The 22,510-nt window shown below is 42.7% G+C and overlaps 1 protein-coding gene across 2 annotated transcripts in view; it reads left to right on the top strand.

Moving 5' to 3' along the window:
- DNAH7 (dynein axonemal heavy chain 7) overlaps positions 1-22,510 on the top strand; it is a 1,167,586-nt gene that overhangs the window by 502,075 nt on the left and 643,001 nt on the right. For both annotated transcript variants that reach the window (XM_069615701.1, XM_069615700.1), the window contains 2 exons: positions 12,589-12,771; positions 20,943-21,119. In XM_069615701.1, the coding sequence (XP_069471802.1) occupies positions 12,589-12,771; positions 20,943-21,119 (360 nt within the window). The remainder of the gene's footprint in view (positions 1-12,588; positions 12,772-20,942; positions 21,120-22,510) is intronic.

Below are 22,510 nucleotides of genomic sequence, written 5' to 3'. Positions count from 1 at the left end.
GATGATATTTTGATTTTCTCTTCTGACCTGGATCAACATCAGAAACATGTGCGCTTAGTCTTACAAAAGCTGTGAGAAAACCATTTGTTTGCCAAATTGGAAAAAAGTCAATTCCATACAGATTCTGTGGAGTTTTTAGGTTTTATAATTTCACCTAAGGGTTTAGAAATGAATCCTAAAAAAGTGCAAGCAGTTCTTGAATGCCCCTCTCCTACTAAGGTTAAGGAAATACAAAGTTTCTTAGGGTTTGCCAATTTTTATAGGAGATTTATCGAAGGTTTTTCTCAGCTGGTTGCTCCTATAACGAGACTTTTGAAAAAATGAGTGAAATTTGACTGGGACCTTGAAGCAGAAAAAGCTTTTCAAGAGTTAAAACAAAGATTTACTTCTAGTCCAATTCTAATTCATCCTGATCTCTCTAAACCTTCTTTTGTGGAGGCGGACGCTTCAAATTTAGCGTTGGGGGCAGTGCTTTCTCAAAGGAATGAAAATACTGGTCAACTACATCCAGTTGCATTCTTTTCTAGGAAGTTTTCTGCCGCTGAAGTGAACTACACAATTGCAGATCGTGAACTATTAGCAATAAAGTCCGCTTTTGAAGAATGGAGACATTTTCTGAAAGGGGCAAGACATACGGTAACAGTCTTTACTGATCACCGAAATGTATTGTTTTTAAAATCTGCAAGAACTTTGTCTCCACGACAACTTCGTTGGTCCTTATTCTTTGCTGATTATGATTTCGTTGTGACTTTTAAACCCGGAAGTCGGAACAAAAAAGCTGATGCCTTCTCCCGCCAATTTCCTGGTAGTGAGGAGAGAGAGATTCTGGAACCAGAACCTATAATTGTTCCAGAACGTTTTTTGTTAGCTGGAACCATTAAAGAAATGGATTTTTTGAATGAAGTTTGCCAGAATATGTCCTTGCAGAAGATGGAGGAGTGGGTGAGACTAGATCCAGCCAGAAGTTTGAAAGATGACCTTCCTTTTTTTGATAACAAGCTTTATGTACCTACTGAAGAGTTAAGAGAAAAGGTTTTGAGAAATTGTCATGAATCCATTTTATCAGGACATCCTGGTTTCAGAAAAACTCTGGAATTGGTTCGAAGGAATTTTTGGTGGGAAAGAATTTGCCAAGACACATTGAACTTTGTTAAAACTTGTGTAGTCTGTGCACAAGCAAAAAGTCAAGTTGGGAAGCCGCATGGTTTATTGGAGCCGTTACCTGTTCCTCCTCGTCCTTGGCACACTATTTCTATGGATTTCATTGTTGATCTCCCTCAAGATAAGGGTTGTACTACCATTCTTGTTGTGGTGGATCTTCTTACTAAAGAAGCACGTTTTTTACCAATGGAGGGAGAGGTTACAGCGGAAAAACTGGCTCATAGTTTTTTGCAAGGTGTAGTTCGACTACATGGACTCCCAAGTCAAGTTATCTCTGATAGGGGATCTCAATTTATTTCAAAATTCTGGAGGGCCTTCTGTAAGAAACTTGGAGTGGAAGTTAGTTTGACTTCTGGGTATCATCCGGAGAGTAATGGACAAGTGGAGAGAGTAAATCAGGAATTGGAGAAGTTCTTACAGTGTTATTTACAAGCTAGAGAGGAATGGGTGGATTTGGTATGGTTGGCAGAATTCTCTTACAACAATTGTGGTAAAGATGCTACTTCTATGTCCCCTTTCTTTTTGGGTCGTGGGTTTCATCCTCGCTTTCTGAGTTTTGAGGTGTTGGAGGATTCTGGGAATCCTAGAGTGGAAGATTGTTGGTAATGAAGAATACCTTGGATAGAGCAAAAAAGGTGCTGGGAGAAAACAAATTGAAATATAAAAGGTGTGCTGATTTGAGAAGGAAGGCTGGTCCTGAATATAAGGTGGGAGACTTAGTTTGGCTTTCTACCCGGTACCTAAAAATTAAGGGGAAGAATAAATTCAGTCCACGATTTGTAGGCCCATTCGAGGTAGAGAGAATCATCAATCCTGTGGCAGTACGATTGAAATTACCCAAGCAATTGAAGGTACATCCTACTTTCCATGTTAGCCTTTTAAAACCAGTTTGTTCAGGAACTAGATTTAGAACACCACCTTCCCCTGTGATGTTGGAGGATTCATCTGAGGAATTTGTGGTTAAACAAATTTTGGATTCCAGGAAAGTGAGGGGAAGGTTGCAGTATTTAATTGATTGGGAGGGATATGGACCTGAGGAACGATCATGGGAAGATTCAGTTGATGTACATGCCCCCTGTTTAGTTGCTAAGTTTCATGCTAAAAATCCACATAAGGTAGGCCCAGAGACTGGGCATTAGGAGGGGGGTACTGTCAGGTTCCTTCCCCTATTCAGGCTATTTTCCCTTATTCAAGTTTCCTTCTCATTATTTCTCTTTATTAATCCTTTTTAGATTAGCCTTATGTGGGTGGGAAGTTTTCTATTGTAGTTGGTTTGGCCTTAACTTGCTGATTCAGAATCCTGGTTCTGACCCAAGGCAAAATGGAGTCTCACAGTGACAGCTCTGATTGGTTAGAAGACACTGCAGAACAACAATGAACATTCTAAACTGTCACTCTGTGCCTTTCATCATCTAAACCCAGCTGAGAGGACGTGTTTAGTGGCTGCTGCTGCTTTAGGCTTGGGCCTGGTGGATTTTATCCTTCAGGCGTTAGCAGTTGAGCGGCTACCTTCTTGGGGGTTTCTGGAGAAGCTATCAGTTGTCAGGAATTCGTTTTTGAAGACAGGAAACTCTGAAGATCCTTATGAATGCGCTCTGGAGATAAGTGACTTTGTTTGTACTGCAGCTCTGTTCATCTTAATGACTTTTCCTTGAAAATTTGTAAAAAGTTATCTTTGTACTTGTACTATTGAACTCCCTGAGTGCGCTTGAACGCTATTTGAAAATACGCGTACTACTTGTAATCTGAAAATATCGTTGAACCTTTGTGTGTGCGAGTGTATTTAACTGCGCGTGTGTTTGCCAGCGCATGTGCTCCTTAGCGCGAGAATCTGTTTGTCGTGTGAGAATTCAAGAGCGCGTGTGTTTTCCAGCGCGGGTGCTCCTAGCGTGAGATTCATTCGTCGCGCGAGATCTTTAAAGCGTGTGTTTCCAGCGCGTGTGCTTCCTGACGCGATAATCTGATTGCCGCGTGAGAACTTTATAGCGCGTGTGTTTTCAAGCGCGTGTGCTTCAGCACTAGAACTCAATTGCGCGTGTGGTTTCTTGCGCGTGTCTTTTTAAGCGCGTGTATTCGATCGCGAGTGAACTCATTGCGCGTGGATTATAAGGCGCGTGTGAATAGGCGCGGAAGTTCATCAACACGGAAATTTTTTAGCGCGTGTGTTTTTCTGCGCGTGTTTTCGTTTGCGCGTGAATTCTACTTTACATGGTTAGGTAAGCGCGTGTGTTTTCTGCGTGTGGATTTTGCTTTCCATGCGCGTGTTCTTCAACGCAGGAAGTTTTCAAAGTGAACTTCATCTGTATGGAAATAACCTGCGTGTGAGTTTAACACGTGTTTCTTCAAGAATTCACAAACTCCATTGAATTGTAAATAGTTTGAAAAAACAAAAGAAAAGTTTGAAAGAAAAGGAAAGAATAAATAAAGACAATTTAACTGGACATCTAGTGCATTTTGGAAAAGAGACAAAGAACTAAACTTTCCAGATTTGCCCAAAGTAAGAAGTTGCTGTGAATTTCAAGAGTCTCAAGTAAGAGAGATTTTCAGCTTCTTTACAAGCTTCTCTAAGAAATTTCAAGAGAAGAGCCAGGTATGATTCTTAATTATTAGTTAAGGATTGAAAGTTTTTCCCATTCCTAAGGTTAAGTAAGTAAAGGAATTGTATCTGCTTTTCTTATATCCTCTGCAGGTTCAGCTCTGGTTAGCCTTGACACAGTCTGCGTGGTGTTGTTTTGTTATCCACTTCCCCCTTTCCCTTTGGGGTGTAGTTTACAGAGCTGAATTGAAATCTAGTTCTGGGAATTACATTTCAGGGGGATCGTTGGGGGTTCAGCAGCTTCTGCGGACACAGGACCTCTCAGCCTGACAGTCCCTCGTTTGCCCTCAGTTCCACTCTGGTTCATTTGATATTATCGGCCCCCTAATCTCCATTAGGTTAATTTCCCCACCTTCTACCAAAAAACCCAAACAAAGCAAATTCAGTCTTTCTGATAGTACCAGGCCCCTAACAATTTTTGAACCGAAGTGTAAAATACAAATCTGTTTTTATCCTGTCCACAAGTTCCACCTGATCAATATCAGCTGATGATAACGCTTTGAAGCTAGAGATCTCAGAAAGAATCTGAAAGATATTATATCGATTCAGGCACACCAGAATCTCTTTCCCAAAAGTACTCATAATGCATAATCTGTTCGCTTCAAGTGACCCCTCACACCTGTCTTCCACAGGGTAAGGCGGACACTTGACCTCGGGCCTACTCTCATTGTTATCAGAAATGTATAGATGCAAATCTGCACTCCATGCATTCCTCAGTATACTGAAAGGGGTTTCTCACTGCTTCCCCTAGTTGTCAGAGTTGCGTGGTCTCCCAGCTCTTACCTGGCCCGGTGTCTTCACCTGTCTGAACCTGGTTGCACCTTAGCCCACTGCTAAAGACTGAAAACTAGTGGAGTCCTTGCCGCTAGACCATGTTGGTTTCCCTGCTTGAGGCCAATACAGTTTGCCCAACAAATGCTTTATTTCTGGGCAATTGTCCTTCTGATGTGTGACCATCGTCACCTCCGACTCCAAGGTGGAAAGTGTACACTGCCCTCCCGTACCTAGAACAGGGACCTTGAAATGTAACATTGCTTCCCAGTCCCCTGGGGGATAAAGACCTCTAGCAACATCTTCAGTTAATTGAGACCCTCTTGTTTTAACATTGATTACACCCAAGACGCCATGCATCTGGGCCGCTGAATCAACCTTACCACATGATACCTTCACAACCGTGTCATCATCAGGCGTTCCAATGCCCTCTGCATTCACACCCTCACTTCCGTTGGTACCCACTGCATCCTTTTCTATAACAGGGGATTCCAATTGACAGCAATCCTACTCAGCTTCCACTATATTTATGTCTTCAATCGCAGCTGGATTAAACACAACTTTATTTCTCGACTGTGGTGCCGGGCAAGTTACTGTTTCCATAATAGTTAAATTACGCAAACACTTCTGTGAAGATGCCCCCTTATTCCTCTTAGATTTTATATTTTTTGATTTCTTCTTCCGTTTCCCACTAACCTTATTTCCAATTACATCGCCACTATTACCAGAAACCCTGGGCATCCCTTCATCCCTCCACCGTACATACTCTGCTGTACTTTCATCAATACCACTTCGGGGTGGGTGTGCAGATTCCACTGCCCCACCACCCTGATTCTGCATGCCCCTTTCCCCCAGTACTTCTTTGTATGCTTGTGCAGAATTTTTAGGACTGAGCATATTGTAGCCATCACCGTCCTCCTCCTCTCATATCACAATCAAAGAGATATTGGGTGAAGTTTGAGATGCCACGTTCACTCCACTACTGCGAGGGCAAACAGGAGGAGGCGCGGTTAAAGGTCCCAACATTTCCAATTTGATTTTGTTGTCGCTCAGGCATAAAGTATGTGCCATCACCTCGTCCCTGATATTATCATAAAGTTCTACAAACGAACTGAGCACCATATTTAAAGCGGACATTGACGGTGTAGTGAGTCTCATACGACTGTGTAAAATAAGCTGGATAAATTATCCAACTATTCAGTTGCTCTCATAGTGTCCCAAAAGTTGGGTTTCAAATGGAACGTTATATTTACTCTTCAAATATATTCCTTAAATATCCAATTGGTTATTGTCAGGAAAAAATCAGCCAGAGTCAAAAATTCCTTTTTTGCCAAGTAATTCTATTTAGTTAAATTCACTAAATACTTGTATGAGGCAGAGTTCAGCACAAGTGTAAATATCCTTGAGGATTCTAGTGCCAATGTATTTCGGAGTTATTCCTTCATCAGGGCAATCCTCTTGGTCTATGCATTCAAAATGGTTAGAACATTGCAGCAAAAATAAATGCAACAATAACATTTAGCAATAAAAGTAAAGCACATACCATAAATCCAAACGTTTCATGTAGTTCTCAGCCCGTTTGATATGCAAGAGAGGGAAATACAGAAAAAAATTGTATCAATAATGGGGCAATGTGTTCCTAATAGAGTGAATGAAATATCCCATTCGGTGTTACCTTGGAATGTTGTTCCTTTAGCAAGTGCTGGGTCGATTCGTGATACGGCTCAGATGCCGTAACGCAAACTACAGGAGCTGTTCAATGTAAACAGATCCCTGATAAATATCACATTAGTATTACTAGTTTGACGTAGCTAGGTCATAAGTGTCCCCTGCTTACCTGTCTGTGTGAGCTGCTTGTTCTCTCATGGGCGCGTTGCTGCTAACCCACGTGCGCGGCACCATTTCCTATTTAGAGTTTGTTGCTGTGCAAGTGCTGGGTCGATTCGTGATACGGCTCAGATGCCGTAACGCAAACTACAGGAGCTGTTCAATGTAAACAGATCCCTGATAAATATCACATTAGTATTACTAGTTTGACGTAGCTAGGTCATAAGTGTCCCCTGCTTACCTGTCTGTGTGAGCTGCTTGTTCTCTCATGGGCGCGTTGCTGCTAACCCACGTGCGCGGCTCCATTTCCTATTTAGAGTTTGTTGCTGTGCAACGGAACTCTTTCACTGTATTCCGCCGCGTTTTGGAGCGGTGTGCTTGATGGTGAAAATGATGGAAAATGATGTGTACATTGCGTTCAGAGATCGGTATTATGAATTCTAAAGGAATAAACGTAAAAATGTTGTAAATGTTGATGTCACATATGCGCTTGCTAACCATGGTGAGTTCCCATGGTAACCCAGGCGTACTCAGTGGTAATTGGATATTCCGATTGTATCAGGCATTTGGGCCCCTTGTAAAGTGTATATAATACTAGGCCAGGCAGATTGGTGCCGCGGACCAGCACCTCGGGTCCAAAACATTTGGAGGAACGTTCGGGACGAGTTGTCTGGCCCACTTGAACTGTAAAGTTGATAAAGTTAAACTTTATGCATCGGTAAAGCCCTCATTATTCCTAAAAAGGTAAATCATTACATGTTGACCAAAACAACAGTTCCCATATCAACGTAACAAAAATAAATCATTGAATGCCATAATGCAATATGTACATGCATGAAAGTAAAAGTAACAATCAGTTATGTTACATATTGTTTGTAGCACATAATACATAGTGTTTAGCACATATGTATACATGGTGTGTCAACAGTTCTCATATCCAATTCAAATATAGCAATGGAAATTGATCTTCTCATTCAGTCCATTCGGGGTAAGAGACTCCAATCGATCAATCCCAAAAAATTCTCTTTGATCAAGTCTGAGGTCTATATCCCCATGTGGGTTGTTTTTCGAGATTACTTCAAGAATTCCAAATCTTATTTGGGGTACATTGTGTCCTTTCTTAATCCTGTGACGTGTTACCGCTAAGTTAGTGTTACAGTTCCTAATACATGAGTGATGTTCGTTCCAGGGGATTTTAGCTGGTCTTGTGGATTTACCTACATAATATTGTCCACAAGGACATTTTATCCCATAGATAATATTGATGCTGTCACATGTTCCAAACGTCTGCAGTTTAATCTGTTAACCTGTATGTGGATGGTACACTGTATCTCCTTTGTTGACAAAACCACAATTAGCACAATGTAAACAGGGGTATGTTCCTTTACGTTGCGTTGCTGGTTCTTTTGTAGGTGGTTTAGTTTTCACCAGTTAATCTCATAAATTGTGGCTTCTCTGAAATGCAAAAACCGGAGGCTTTTTGAAAAGATGTTGTACTATTATGTCATCACTAAAAACCTTCCAATGTTTCTTAATAGTATGTTTGATCCTACTGCTCTGTATTGAGAATTTTGATACATACACTGGTGTTGTGAGTTCTTTAGTAGTTTTAGCTTTAGTGAAAAGAAGTGTTTCTCGGTCAATAGTGTCAATCCTTTGTATTCTAGATTCTATTTACTCTTTTTTGTAACCACGAGCTAGAAATGTATTGCACATCATGGTTTGTTGCTGGTTATAATCTTCAGGATCACTCACTATTCTTTTGACTCGTAGTAGCTGGCTGAATGGTAAGTCTTATACGATCCTCAGCCTCCCAAAATGTGTGATGTAAAAATATTGCATGCCTGGGAGGGTCAACCCCCTGCATCCTTGTAAACTCATTGTCCAAAAATGTGTTAATTCCGCGGGGGAGCCCATGCCGGAAGCGTCTGGACAAGACTTTCAAAATATACTATCTTCTCCACTCCTATCTCCTCCACTTCCAAGTTGGTTAGTGCATCGATGTCATTGTCCGTAAATTCAATCATGCTAATATCATTTATATGTGTCATGTCAATTAGAGCAGTGCTTCTTTTGGGTAATAGATGTAATTTCAGTGCAAGCCTCGGACTTAGCCATGAAGTCAGTGCTTTTTTGGCCAGCAATTGGAGAGGTTAACTGGGCCACAGGGCAGGAAGTGTACTTGCAGAAGACGGACAACATTATTTTGATTTTGGTTTTAGTCACGCTACTGACTTTCGTATGCGTTGCGTTTCATTATCAAGAGGGCGACATCTAGGACCACCCAAACAGAACATTATTTCTGCTACCATTTCCTCCTCAGTTCTTACAGGTTGTACTTCATCAATCACTGTTACTTCCTCTTCTAAGTGATTGCATGTTGTGTCAATTCACGGGATGCAGTTAGATTTCAATTGTGGTACACCCACTTGGCTTCTCAGCCCTGAACGGCACGCCATTACACAAATCAAGCAATGCCTAATTAAGTAGTTTTACTAGGACGTTTAAACAGATGCCTGCTACATTTTTTGAAAATGATTTGCAAGGAACTTGTGGTTGGTCACCCTGAGTTACCTGGGGGATCACAGGTGTGGACCCTGTGCTTACTGTGCTCAGCGAGGCACAGCTCCACCTCACTGATGAAGCCCAACAAGGCTGGAATACGTGTATGGGGTTGCTGTTGGTACTCTTCTTCAGAAGGGAATTGCCATAGCATTTTGGTGCTGGACTGCCCATGTGGGCGGGCCAAAGACTGATATGCAAATAGTTATTTCCCATCTGTGAAAGGTACAGTGAGCAAAAAGTGATTGCTGCGGACTCTCATAGTGTGAAAAAACCACAGAAAAGGTTATCATGCCATGTTTTTTTCTGAAGAGGGGTGCCTGCTACCTTTTTTGAAGATTTTTTGCAAGGAACTTGGGGTTGGTCACCCTGAGTTACCTGGGGAATCCCAGACATGGACCCCCTGCTCACTGTGCTTAGAAAGGCACAATCCACCTCACTGCTGTGGCCTAACAAGGCTGAAACACGTGTATGGGGAGAATATTTTACCGTCTAGTACAGTACCCCCGCTCGAACTGTCATATGATTGGTGTCTTTCTTATCGAGGGAAGTTGAATTCACATGCGCAATGTGCAAATACTGAAACATAAACCCGTTTGAAGCTTCAATAGTAACAAGTTACTCCACACTAAGTAGAGTAGACAATTTAAAGGAGTAAATGTATGAAATGAGCAATTCGTGCATAAGCAAGCAAAATAATCCACCCTATTTCCGGGCTGGTTTAAATCAGTACAATTTTCTCTCAACATGTCCCATTTCAACAATGCAGAACTTCATAATTCTTTCTCTCTGACTCACTGCATTTCTGATGTGAACCTCTGTAGATGATTTCCAGCGGCGTGCAGGGAAACACTGTTGTGTTGATACTCTGCAGCTTTTATTCTGATCTCCCAGCTTCACTGAACAACGCTGCAGGGTCCGCCTCTTCAATTGAGCTACAGGAAATACTCCAATGCAGATACAGGCTCATAGATCACTCATTCGCAGCTCTTGTGCATGTGATTGCATGTAATGACAGCACCTGCAAGACTATGACTTGCCTATGGTGATTTCCCAGGCACATGATGATATCACCAGGGAATTTGATCCTGTATTTGCGTATCGCTACTACATGCAAGAGTATACCTTACATATAGTGACTATGCTAATCATAAGAAGGCATTATTGTGCATTTAATGCTGCAGTTAAAATATGATGGCAGCAGATGCAAGTTGGGGCTATGCCTTATCATAGGGTGCTTGCACCTAGCATATGATGACATTGCGGCCTTTATGGTTGCTCTTCACATATAAAACGGACTCCATGTGTTTTTGCAGCAGGTATTTTTACCACAGATGTTTTTAACTGCTCATTTTTCCTTCATTACAACTGCACAATGCAGGAGTAGTACACTCCCAGCAATCTCCATTTAAATCACCACCTCACCCACCACCTCGTTTTAATTACATCCACTTTATTAAACAAACCCTTTTTAAAATTAAAAACGTGCTCACTGAATTTTATCATTGAATTTTCTGCACTTAAATATGTGTGGTTAATATGCAACGATAACATCACGAGGCACCATGACACTCAAAACCTATTGACTTTGTCAATGCTTGGTTCGATATACGGTTTTAACTTCCATCTTCTGGGTTTATAATAATTATACCTGAAGGTTCTCTTGCAAACACTTCGCATGCAAAAAAGGTATGAGGCTGTGTTAGTGCAATTTTGGAAATACCCAAAAAATGTCTCAGGCGTACTGGTGGCGTACATTCTGTGGATAGTCACATGATTTTAAGAATAAAACACCTGTCGCCGGAACCATGTTAGCTAAAGAAATACGCAACTGTAATCACAGAAAACAAACTGACAAGCGCGGCCTCAAATGCCAAGACTAAATTACAGCAAAGTAATTAATACTTTAATGTGCTTAACTGAAAATAAGTGCACGCTCCAAACAATAAAAAGAATAGCAAAACAAACACTGTTCTGTCAAGCATCGGACCTATGTGTCTCTGTACTTTAAACTGACAGGAGAGTCAGCCAATAGAAACTAAATTGCATACCGAATATTCACCTTTAAAAAAGTCGCCACACAATGGCATATCACTAAGGCAGATGTATATTCATACCTAACAATTTAAGAGAAGTGATAATGGCCTGTAAAGTAAGGCACCCACATAAACACCAGACAAGCCAGCCAACACCTTCTACACATTCCACCCGGAAAGCTCACTTGCACACCAAAACAAGCCTTTACCCATAGGGCACAAGGGGCATGGAACTCCCTACCTCTGAGCCATGGGCGTAATTCTAGGGGGGGGGGGGGAAAGGGTGTTTGTCTCCCCCAACTTTCGTGGCACACCATTTTTCCCCCTCATTTGACATGGGCCCCTTTACTTTAGATGCCATGCCACCCCAACATGTTCAGCATAGTTACTCCTGTGCTCTTAGCATGCACCCATTGCATCATCCATCAGCACTTTCAGAAAGAGCCTCAAACCATACCTTTTTCCCCACACATAACCCTGCCCTCCTCCAGTGCTATCACTTGTGTATCCTAAAGTTCCTGTCCTTTCCTAAAAACATTTTGTAACTTATTTTTTTTCAAACTTTGAACCATGTCATGCGCTCCGAGACCCCCTCGGGTGGGCCAGCGCTAAATACAAATTTAATTAAAATAAAGTTGAGAACAACGGATCGCGGTTGAAAGGCTGATATCCAAATGTTCAAAGGAGAAAAGACCGACGATTTCTTTTCCGAAATAACCTTTAGTCTTTTCTCGCCTGAACATTTCCAACTTGGCCCCCACCCCATCCACATGCCCCTACTTACATTGTGGCCGCTGACTCGCAGTGTCCCTGCAACACCTGTTCCCTTTCACTTCTGTGATCGGGAACGGGCGCAGCAGGGTCCTTTTCTTATTTTTTTTGGGATTGGCTGCGGGGGACACCCCCGCAACCACCCTCACAGTATAGTGAGCAACTGTGCGGGGGACATCCCCTTAGCCCCCAGCACCGTATGCGTGAACCAGTCAAACTTTTTTCAGCCGTTTGGAATCGTCATTTTGGACGTTTCCGAGAACGGCGCATATCAAATGTACCATTGTAGCTCCACAATGCAAATGTATGGGTTTCTCTAAACAATTCCCCGTTGGGGTTGTGGCTAGTTTTCAGTGGTTACAGTTGTGGTCCTTTAAATGAAAACTATGCCAGTGTTATATGTCTTGCTCTAAAATGAAGGTGTGGTCATAGGCCTGCATTGTATGCATACTCCCCACACACTAGCATGTGATGAAGAGGCCTCTCGCACTCGAAAACTAATGTATTGCTCCTCTTATCATGTGCATTCAGTTAGTCCAATATAGATTTGAAAATGTGTATTTTTGTAAACTGTTCTTCAAAGATTATGTTGAGACAGATGTGATGGAATTACGGTACGTTTGCGCATGCTCAATGCAGTTTGCCATGTATAATTTGCTTGCACGGCACTGCAAACTGTGCAAATGTATCTGCACTGGAGCTAATTGTATTGCAGATATACAAATGCAGTTTGCACATGCCCAAGCTGTGTTTCGGCACGTGCCACTGTACCATAATTCCACCATTGATGTCAGATGTAGAGCTTGCTTATTGAAGTCTGCTACCTGTAGACTAAGATGGTTAACCTACATTTCTGCCAAACAGACTCCGGACAGGAAATGGCTCATTTTTGATGGCCCGGTAGATGCTGTGTGGATTGAGAATATGAACACGGTATTGGACGACAACAAGAAGCTGTGCCTGATGAGCGGAGAGATCATACAAATGTCTTCACAAATGAGTCTTATTTTTGAGCCAATGGACTTGGAAGTTGCCTCACCAGCCACTGTAAGTAAGCACATATTTAATACAAACGAGGGAGTCGGTGCGGGAGTGAGCGAGCGCATAATCTCACGTTGTGTGGTTGAGGGTTTTGACTGGTAAGTGAATTAGCAGGAAGGAATATGTTAATGAAATGCTACTTATTTCGAACAGGATACTGTTGAATGCCCTCGCAGACTATTGACAGAGGCCCTCTGTCTTTTGTAGGGCAAGAGGAAATGTGTTGTACACGTACTGCTTCCACTGAAAACCTGTTGCTCCTCTCTTAGCAAAATATTTTTTTGACATGCTCAATAGCGATAGCTTGGCTGGGACATATCACTCGAAGGTATGGTATGTCCTTAGAGAGTGAACTCGATTCAGCCAGGGCGCAAGAAGCTCAGGGAGGAACAGATATTGTAATGTCTCAACCTGAAAAGGAGGCCCGCCTCTGCATTCTGGGTGGCCTGCATTTTGAAAGGGAGAGTTATCGAGCACTCCTTGAATCAAATTCCTGTACCTTAGCTTGGAAATGTTCATTGCCCCCACTGCACAATGTTCTTTGCGATTTACGGTAGTAATCCCCCATGACTTCCACAAGACGACAAGCAAGTATTTCTTTAACACTTGTTTGACCTACATGGCGAGAGAAGGGCGTTCCTCCTGGGTTAACTCAAGGATTTTAAAATTACACTCTACTGCGATTTTCTCACCAAAATGGAACCAAATGCCTGCCATTGGATCGAGGCACTCCTACTGAAATGGAAGGATATGGCCTCCAAATAATGTGTTGATGCAGACTGGGAAGAACCTCATTGAATGGATAAGTGGATTCTTCTTGGTGTTGTGGATAATACTGTTACATTAATTGGGAATTGTGGTAAACTGAGGGGAGGGAGCATTTATTGTTTTGAGACAACCGACACTGAAGGGCGAGCAACACCATTTATATATCTAATTTTGAGTATGTCACTTAATCAAAAGGTGTTGCCACACCAGTCTGACCTGCGTGGCCATCATCCACAGTAAAGTGTCTGTTACAAATAGGGTGTAGTTGGACGTACAAGATGGCCTTACCGCGTGTCCATTTGCAGTACAGAATATAGGCAATGTTGTCTGCCCTCCTTTTTGAAATCCATGGCACTTTCCCAGACCGGGCACAATAAGGAGGCAACTAGTTAGACTTAATACCTGTTTAAGAGCTCTGAACACACCTTGTTCTTGAGTATGTTTAAGAAGCCAATTGTGCTGCATGTGAAACACATTGCAAATTAACAAGGGGGGGGGGGGGGGAGTTGGGAGTCTCTCTGCCAGACATTAGTCCTGGTTACGAGACACTTACCCAGAGTCTTTAGCTCACTATCTTTCACAGAGGAGACATATCCAAAACATATCAGTCGTTGTCCTGGCCTGGGGCAGTCCAGCACCGAAATGCTAGGCAATTCTCCTCTGTACAAGAGTACCAACAGCAATCCCAGACACGTGTTTCAGTCTGGTTGGACCTCATCGGTAGGGTGGCGCTGTGCCTCTCTAAGAATAGTGAGCAAGGGGTCCACGTCTGCATTCCCCTAGTAACTTAGGGTGAGACCCAAAGTTACTTAAATAATTCAAATTAACAAGGGGGGTCCTGGGAGTCTCGTTGTACAAGCACTGGAGAATACTGAACCGACACCATGAGATTCTGTAATAATTAATATGTTACAATAAACACAGATATATTGTTAGGTTACATTTTCATTTGTGTGCCAAATCACCTTCACACGTGAGCCGGGGTGTTGCTAGGTCTGGAAAAGACCAGGGGCTAAGCTAATTTTGGAACTGGCGGGACTCTGGGCTAGGTAGCATTTTGGTTGTAGCATCTGACCTTCTATCTGGGGCTACAACCAAAAGACCTAGCCCCCTCAGCAACGCCTCTGCACGTGAGACCCCCAGCACTTTTTGCTGGATTTGCAGATTTTTTTTCTGTGTTCCTGAGTGGGTTGGAAACTTTCTCCCCCACTCACCCTTTCTTTTACTCTTTTTATGGGTGTCATTTTTCTGACTCGCCATACTTTATTTTTGAATCTATACTTTCCTAATAACTTTTTGGGCATCTACATTTTACTATTGTAGCGCACAGCACTTTCTGTGCAGTGTTGCTGGGGAGCCCCTTGGACTTCCCTTTTTATTTTCTCTTGGGTTCCTTGTGTGAACTACTGATCCCAAGGGTAGAAGGATACTATTTATCCTTTCTACAATTCCCATAGTGAGATCAGCACACACCACATTATGCTGAGCAGTTAATTGCTATCCCCTTTCTCACTGTTACTGTAACTTGTCTGATATAGAGAGATATTTTTATCCTCTCTATATTTTATTTTGTGAGTCCAGCACACCCCACCTTATGTGGACATCTGGGGGGTTACTCTGTATCCCCTTTCTCACTGCTGCTGTAACATTTCTGTTACAGTGACAAGCTTACAATTATGGCTACAGTCGGCATGTTCTACTGACTTTTGAGTAATTTTTACTGGTAGGCTGTCATTACCGCCGCGGTAATGCACAGAAGGGTCACCATTCTGCTAGAATGGTAGCTTCTTTCTTTCTTTCCTTGCCATTTTTAGTCTGCTTGTGTTTTCTTGGTCCTTCTTCTGCTGTCCTTGGTGGGGCAGAGTTGTATTTTTATCTTCGGTGGGAACCCTTTGTATAGCCCACCGAGGCTCCAGAGTGTCTGTGAAGATACGAAGTGATGGAGGAGACCAAAACTCTGCCATCCATTGTCTTCTGGTATGCTTGCCTGGAACCATTTCCAACTGGGAAGCTGGCTGTCCCAAAAGAACAGCCACCCCCCCAAAGTTTGAATGCAGCCTGTGTGTTGATTGTGTGGGTTCCTGTATAATTGGCCTGGCTCTGCAAGCTGAAGACAAGTCGATCACTGGAGCTGAATCCAATGAAGAAAACTGCTGTCGCTACTTCGAGCGACCACAGATGCCTGCTGTGTAACTGCTACCTGTGCTGACCCCTTCTTCCCTGTGACAGAGGAATCCTGAGGACAACGCCTCTCACCCATAGACTAGTGGTACCAATTAGTCTTAGGAAGACCTGCATTTTGAGCCAGCCAACAATGAGGTGTGACCTTCCTGGGCAGCACCTCGAGCCTGAGTGCTGTGCAATGTCTTCTGATGAACGAATCACGCTGAAACTTTGGTGGACTCCTGCTGCAACTCGAGAAGCAAGATTCCCCTCCATGAAGTCCCCTCACCAGAGTCGTGGACAGAGCAAGTGAAGAGAATCTGTTCACTGACAACCTTCCTTCATCTGGTACTTTGAAAAGGGTGCCAAAATCACAGAGCCATGAGAAACACAGACAATACCTTTGTTGGGATCCTTTTTAGTCGACTGCTGCTGCAAGTTCTCATCCAGTGTCCGTCCTTTTGTCACCACAACCACAAATCCAGAGACCGGGTCCTGTGCTGCTGAATCGTGAAGATGCCCATCTGCAAGCGCTTCTTCACTGCTGAGGTACTGTGCAGCTTGGGGTGAATACTTAGCTAAAGTCTTGTGTTGCTCCTGTGTGGCTAGGGTGGTGATTCGCATATTTGGGAGTTCACCAATACCATTCGCCTAGGCCTAATGCTGGAATGCATGTAGGGAGCCTTCTACACAGTCCCTGAACACTTCTACTAACTCTAAAGTCTAATACTTGCTTGTCTGATGAGCAGTCCTCTGGAACTCTGACTTTCCTACAGCTCTGCCTTATACTGACCTGTCTACAGCTGACTCCTCGACCACCAGGGTCCCCCTTCTGAGAACACTCTTGCCCTAGAACAGGCAAGGACTTCTAAAGGATAGGCCTCTGTAAGAAGTTATAATGATTGTTGCAAAGTACTTACTTGCTATGTGTTAGTGGTGTAACTTTGATCCCTGAAAGAGAATACGTTACAAAGTGTTACAAAGTTGTTACTTACCTTTTGAGTTGCTTTCTGTCATTCTGAAAAGTATACAATATGATTTACTTGCCTTTGAATTATGTCCTACTCTTCTAAAAGGTAATGCTGGCGAGCCTACATATTCCTGAAATAGAATAAGTGTAAGGGTTTACTACCAATAGGGTTTTAACCATCTTGGATAGCATACTGCCCACTTTTTAAATGTGTAGCATTAGGCTTTCCTTACTGTGAGGAGTCAGAAATGAGAGACCGACACAAAGATGTAGGGTTTTCAACATTCGTCATGTTTATTTTAAAAAAAGGGTGGGATAAAAGCCTATCTGTACCTATCCTAATGAGAATGTCTCTACTATGCGAGACTAAAACTAAAGCAAATTGACCATGTGTCCAAATTGTATCTGACCCTCACACTAATATATAAAAAAAATGTGCAAGGTAATTGTTTCTGATTGCAACCCAACAAATTATAATGTGAACGTTCAAAATAAGTAATTCCAATAAAGCAATCCTTGTGTTCAGGGGTTGCCTCCCTTCACCTGAGCCAATTCAGGAAGCCTGCTGGAAATATGTTGGTATAATAATGTTCTGGAAAATGAACAAAAACATGTCTTTTCCACAAAGCATCTGTTTGGCAAAGCAAAATGTCTCATCCATAGCATAATGTTGTCAGAATAGCAAAAGAATACTTTTCTTAGAATGGCAAAAGCAAATATCTGTTTCATAGAACACTTTTCTCAGGATGGCAAATGGAATTGTTCCTTTCCTGGTTTACTCCCCAGCCAGTCATTTCTCAACTTCTTTAAATGAAAAACTGTTGATATCCTGGTTTACTCTACTGCCAGGAACATCTCCTTTTTGACTCCTACAGATCTCCTGGTATACTCTCCTGCCACTTATCACGTTCCAAAAAAGGACCATTACTTGATACTCTTATCAGGTATTTCTGCAATATTCATTCCACATTAGGCATCACACAATCCTACTTCTTCAATAACACAACCTGTTGACATCAGTGGCTACTTGCCAATTTCACCCATGCAGACATTTCTTATATGAGGGTTTATTCAAGTTCAGTCTGTCAACCCTTCTTTCAATCTGTCTTGGCTCTTGGCAGTGCTTGTCCCAGATTCCCCCCAACTGACATCTCATGTCAGAAGAACTGCACAACTATTGACTCCTTATATTATATTCAATGTCCTGTGATGTATGGCAATGTGGTGTCCAGGTTTCCCCCAACTGACATCTCATGTCAGGAGAATTGTTACATGTTTGCCTCTTTGTTTCTCTCCCAAAGTCTTTTGGCTTAAGGCATTGCTGGTTCCAGATTTCCCCCAACAGACATTTCATGTCAGGAGTCTTGTACCATGTTTGCCTTCTCTTAATACGTCTATTCAAAAGTATTCTTCAGATACTCTTTAATGTCTTTGCACATCCCAAGGCCCCCTTTACTCTCAGGCTGACTAATTGGTATACCATGCTGTAGCTGTGAGCTTTTTTCGCGGGGCTGGCTTCCCCGTCTGCACAGAGGTTAATTTGCTTCCTGCATGGGTATTTGCTTCCTTTGCCGCTAGAGCCAGCACTGTTATGCAGGGCCTCTCCTAGAAGACCTTCCCCAAATGGCTGTACTTCTGTGCTGTTGCTGGAACCAGGGGCCAGCGGTCGACAAATCCGTAGTCGAGTGCAACGTCTGTAAGCCAGCCAAAAGTTCCAAGAGTCTCCTGAGGACCCTCCCAAAGCAGCACAACCCAAGCGCGAGTCACCTCACCAGAGTGCTGGACTCAGGGAGTGATGGAAGCTCAAACGTCCAAGATCCGCAGTTGTGCTGTTTACCGTGCGCAGAAACCACAAAGTGCCGCTGAATTGAAAAGAGCCCGTAGCTGCCTCCGAACTGCTGTGCAGGAGTCCGCCAGACATTCTCCCTCTTGTCCCCACGACTGAGGCCCAGGAACTAAGGATCTGCAACACTGCAACAGTAACTTCGGAAAATCGAAACTTAAGAGCAGAGCAGCCTGCCCTGTGAAGGTCGAGATAAGGGGGCCCAGGCAGGTGGCGGCGAAAAAGGAGAATTAAATGTACAAATAGAAGGAAAACGAGGCCGATTCACGGTGTGCTAACACGTGACCAGCCAAGCGCGAAGAGGTACCAACGTCGGATGTCACCCAAAGCAGGAGATACCATAACTTTTCCTGACGAGAAGCTACAGTTTCGAGGCCATCCTCAGCCAACTAATTGACACATAGCCCTAAACTACTGATTGATAGAAGGGAGGCAGGGTGAATCTTGGGGCATCCTGTATCTGGGTGACCATTCTGCATGCTGCAAATTAAAGTGGAGATTTATGCTTGGGGGTGTAGCCAGCCCAATCACAGTGGGCCAAATAATCTAAGGTCCTATAGATAGTAGAACTAATGAGGCGTTGTACTTTTAGTGACGTCTGCTTGAGTAATGTAGAGGGAAGGGCGTAGACGCCCACCCGATAAGAAGTTATCCAATCCTCACACTCCGTTACCATGTACAGATATAGCACCTATACTTAAGTTTATAGCTCTCAACTCACACGCTTTTGGCGGGTGTCACCCGCCTTGTAAAGGGCTGACTCACCCGCCAAGCCTCCTGCACGCCCATTCATTCCAATGGGTGTCTCACCCACCAAAAACAAAATCGGGTGATTTCACCCGCCTTTGCAACACAAATGGTTGAGAGCTATGTAAGTTACCTTTTTCAACCAATAGAATGGCATGACAAACTTTTGAGTGTGCACGTCAATGATGATGAATTTTTACTATAACCATTGTTGTTTGAATGAAGATTGTTGGTAGTTGAAGCGAGACCGACCATCGCATCACTGTTGATCTCCAAGTTTACCCGTTTCTTGTACTTGTTATTAAACAGACTCCCCTTTGCCAAACCATTTGAGTTGTCCTTATTGATTGGTGTCGGAGTACGAGAATCCCGCACCCCATCCACCTCAAGGTGCAGCTATCTCGTCTTAAAGTACTCGAGGGTGAGCTCTGGTTCTATGGGCCGATCAGAGGTCACTCCCCCTCGCTGTACAGGGGAATACACACTACTCATATTTACTAGTCGCGCATGTCACCTATTTCCTGCCACTGGACTTGCTGACCCTCTCCACACTTCCTGTCTTTCCTGCATTGCATTGTCTTAACTCTCCTTTCTCAACACATTTTTCTCTCTTTTGCCTTTGACTACCCCTGCATACATCTCATTTTAATGTCTACGGAATCATTTATATTTCTTTTTAAAGACAGCATATTTAGAAGGCTATCCTGTTCCTCCTATATTTTCAAATCTTTTATTCTATGTATTTTCCACCATATGGTTCTACAACCTTTGGCTTTCCATATGTTTTAGACTGCAACTCCCATCAGTCATGGCCAGCATAGCCAATGGGGAGCGATCATGGGATCAGGAGCATCTGGAGAGTTGCGGGTTGCGGACCCATGTTGCCTGTAAAAGTGGTGTGGGGGGTGTGGAGACAGACCCCACATCAGAATCATTTTTTATCTGCTTGCCAATGTTTTGTGACCTATGCAATATTCTGTTTTATTGCCCAATTGCAAGAGGGCACTTTCAGGACATCCTAATAAATGACTGCCTGACATTTGCTTTTTCAATTACTTTGTGTTCTTTGCCTGCCACCATGCTTTTGAACTGTCTCTCTCTCTCCATTTGTATTGTCTTTCTTTATCGTGTGCAGCAACCTTCAACGATCCGCTGTGCTGGTTTGCATTCCAGATCCATAGACATGAGTGTGCATTATTGTATTTTACACTGGTATTTTAGCATGTTCTGTCATTTTTGTCATAGCTGTCCCTGTTTTTAGCAACATAGACTCCAGTTAATTTCAAACAAGTGGGCATCTGTTCATGGAACACATCTTGTGGATTCTTGAGTTTAGAGCTAGCTGTCTCTTCTCCAAATACAATCTTTTTTGACTCCTATTGGTACTATGTCATAGATACCATGGTTTGTCATGATGAAGGGGAAATGCTGAAAGGATTCGAAACATTTAAGCAGTACAGAGATCGATTTGTGATAAGATGTAGAAACACAAAATAAAACATTGTAATTTCGAATGGCAGTGCTTTTGCTTCACACTAACATTTCACCAGACCAGTAGTATTGTATTTCCCATCAGCCATTTGCTAATCATCTTAATTTACATGTGCTCTTTGTTCATATTAGCTGTGATATTGCTTGCCATGCCATTGTGCTCAGACATTCTCAGTATTATTTGTCTTGTTCTAGGTGTCCAGGTGTGGTATGATCTACATGGAGCCTCACATGTTGGGCTGGAGGCCAGTGATGGTATCATGGCTGAATCTGATGCCTTCAAGTGTCCGTCCAGCACATAAGACTTTCATTGAAGGCCTGTTTGATCGATTGGTGCCACCATGTCTTACCATGATTAGAAAATGTGCCAAGGTACTGAACACTGGAACTGGGTGCATGTGAATTGGGGTTAAGGGTATAGCTAGTTTCCTGCTAGTCTAATGCTGGTTTTATCATGCTTTTTTATGCCCACAAATCACTAAAAACATCTCAGCAAATCCAGGAATTGATCTGTGTGTCCTTCAATGGGGAGGCGATGAAATACTGACAGAGAATGGGGACTGGTAGAGTGGTACGCCCCATAATTTTACAAATAAGTGCATCAATGCCTGAAAACAGAGGTTGTGGGTCATATGTTTTTGCCATAGAGATTCTGTCAACAAGTGTATATACCAATGGGAAAGATGTAATAGACTATAGCCCCCACTACCCATCTCCTATCCTGTCCCCTTTCCTTCATACCTATGGGATGTCATCCCCAGGTAAGGGGACCGGACCGGACCGGGATATGCAGCAGCATTGTTTTCAATAGCGACAAATGTAGCTGTTTACATTTGTATGTTTTAATGGAAATATGATTGGCTGTAATGCATAATATTCTAGCAAATTAGAATGACTGATGGAATCTACGTTTATCTTTGGGGTTTTCTAAAGCACAAGTTATCACCAGACAGCATTATGCCGCTAACTCAGTAAACCAGTAAAAAAAGAAACCAGGGAAAAGCGAATCAGGAACTCTGACTAAATAGGCAGGTTTTATTTTTTTCTAAAATATAGCAGGTCTTTCTCCTGTCTAAGTGCTACCAGCAGGGAGTTTGAAGCATATGGTGCCCAATAAGAGAAGGGTCTTGCTACTGCTCTTGATTTTTTAAATTCTTGGAATCACTAATGTTTTGGACAAATTTGACCTGCACTTTCTTTTAAGTCTGCCGGGTGTGAAGCAATCCATTAAAATATTGGACTTAACTCCATACATAGCCTTATGCACCATGCACATAGCCCTAAACCTAATTATTCTTTGGAACCGGCAGCCGGTCCACTAAGGCCAGATCTGGTAAATGGTTAAATCTCCTGAGTTTCAAGAGCATTCTAAGGGCCCCGTTTTGCATACATTGTAAATGTTAAAGCAGTTAATCTGGCAGCTCCAGAGACACTCCTGTTTTTTTGCCCAGCCCTCGTTACTGTTACTCTTAACTCTACAAACGCAAACTAAAACTTTTTTTATTCCGATTATTAAATAATCATAAAACTATCACATGTATAAATGCAGGGTGAGCTAAAGCAATCGCCCTGTACAAAGTTCACAACAGATAAAATCTAACCATTTTATACTTTACCTAATCCCTTTTTTTGTAACGGGAAGTTTTAAAAACGTCATTATGTAACACTATAAAAGGTGTATGAAGTCCTTCCTGGGGCGAACATATATTTTACCTGGAACACTTTGGCTAATACAATAATATATATGAACACTATACACAATA

The sequence above is a fragment of the Ambystoma mexicanum genome, chromosome 9, assembly GCF_040938575.1.
Source record: "Ambystoma mexicanum isolate Mex_15411 chromosome 9, UKY_AmexF1_1, whole genome shotgun sequence".
Classification (NCBI taxonomy): domain Eukaryota; kingdom Metazoa; phylum Chordata; class Amphibia; order Caudata; family Ambystomatidae; genus Ambystoma; species Ambystoma mexicanum.
The sequence above is the reverse complement of the archived record's forward strand: the minus strand, read 5'-3'. Positions and strand labels throughout refer to the sequence as shown.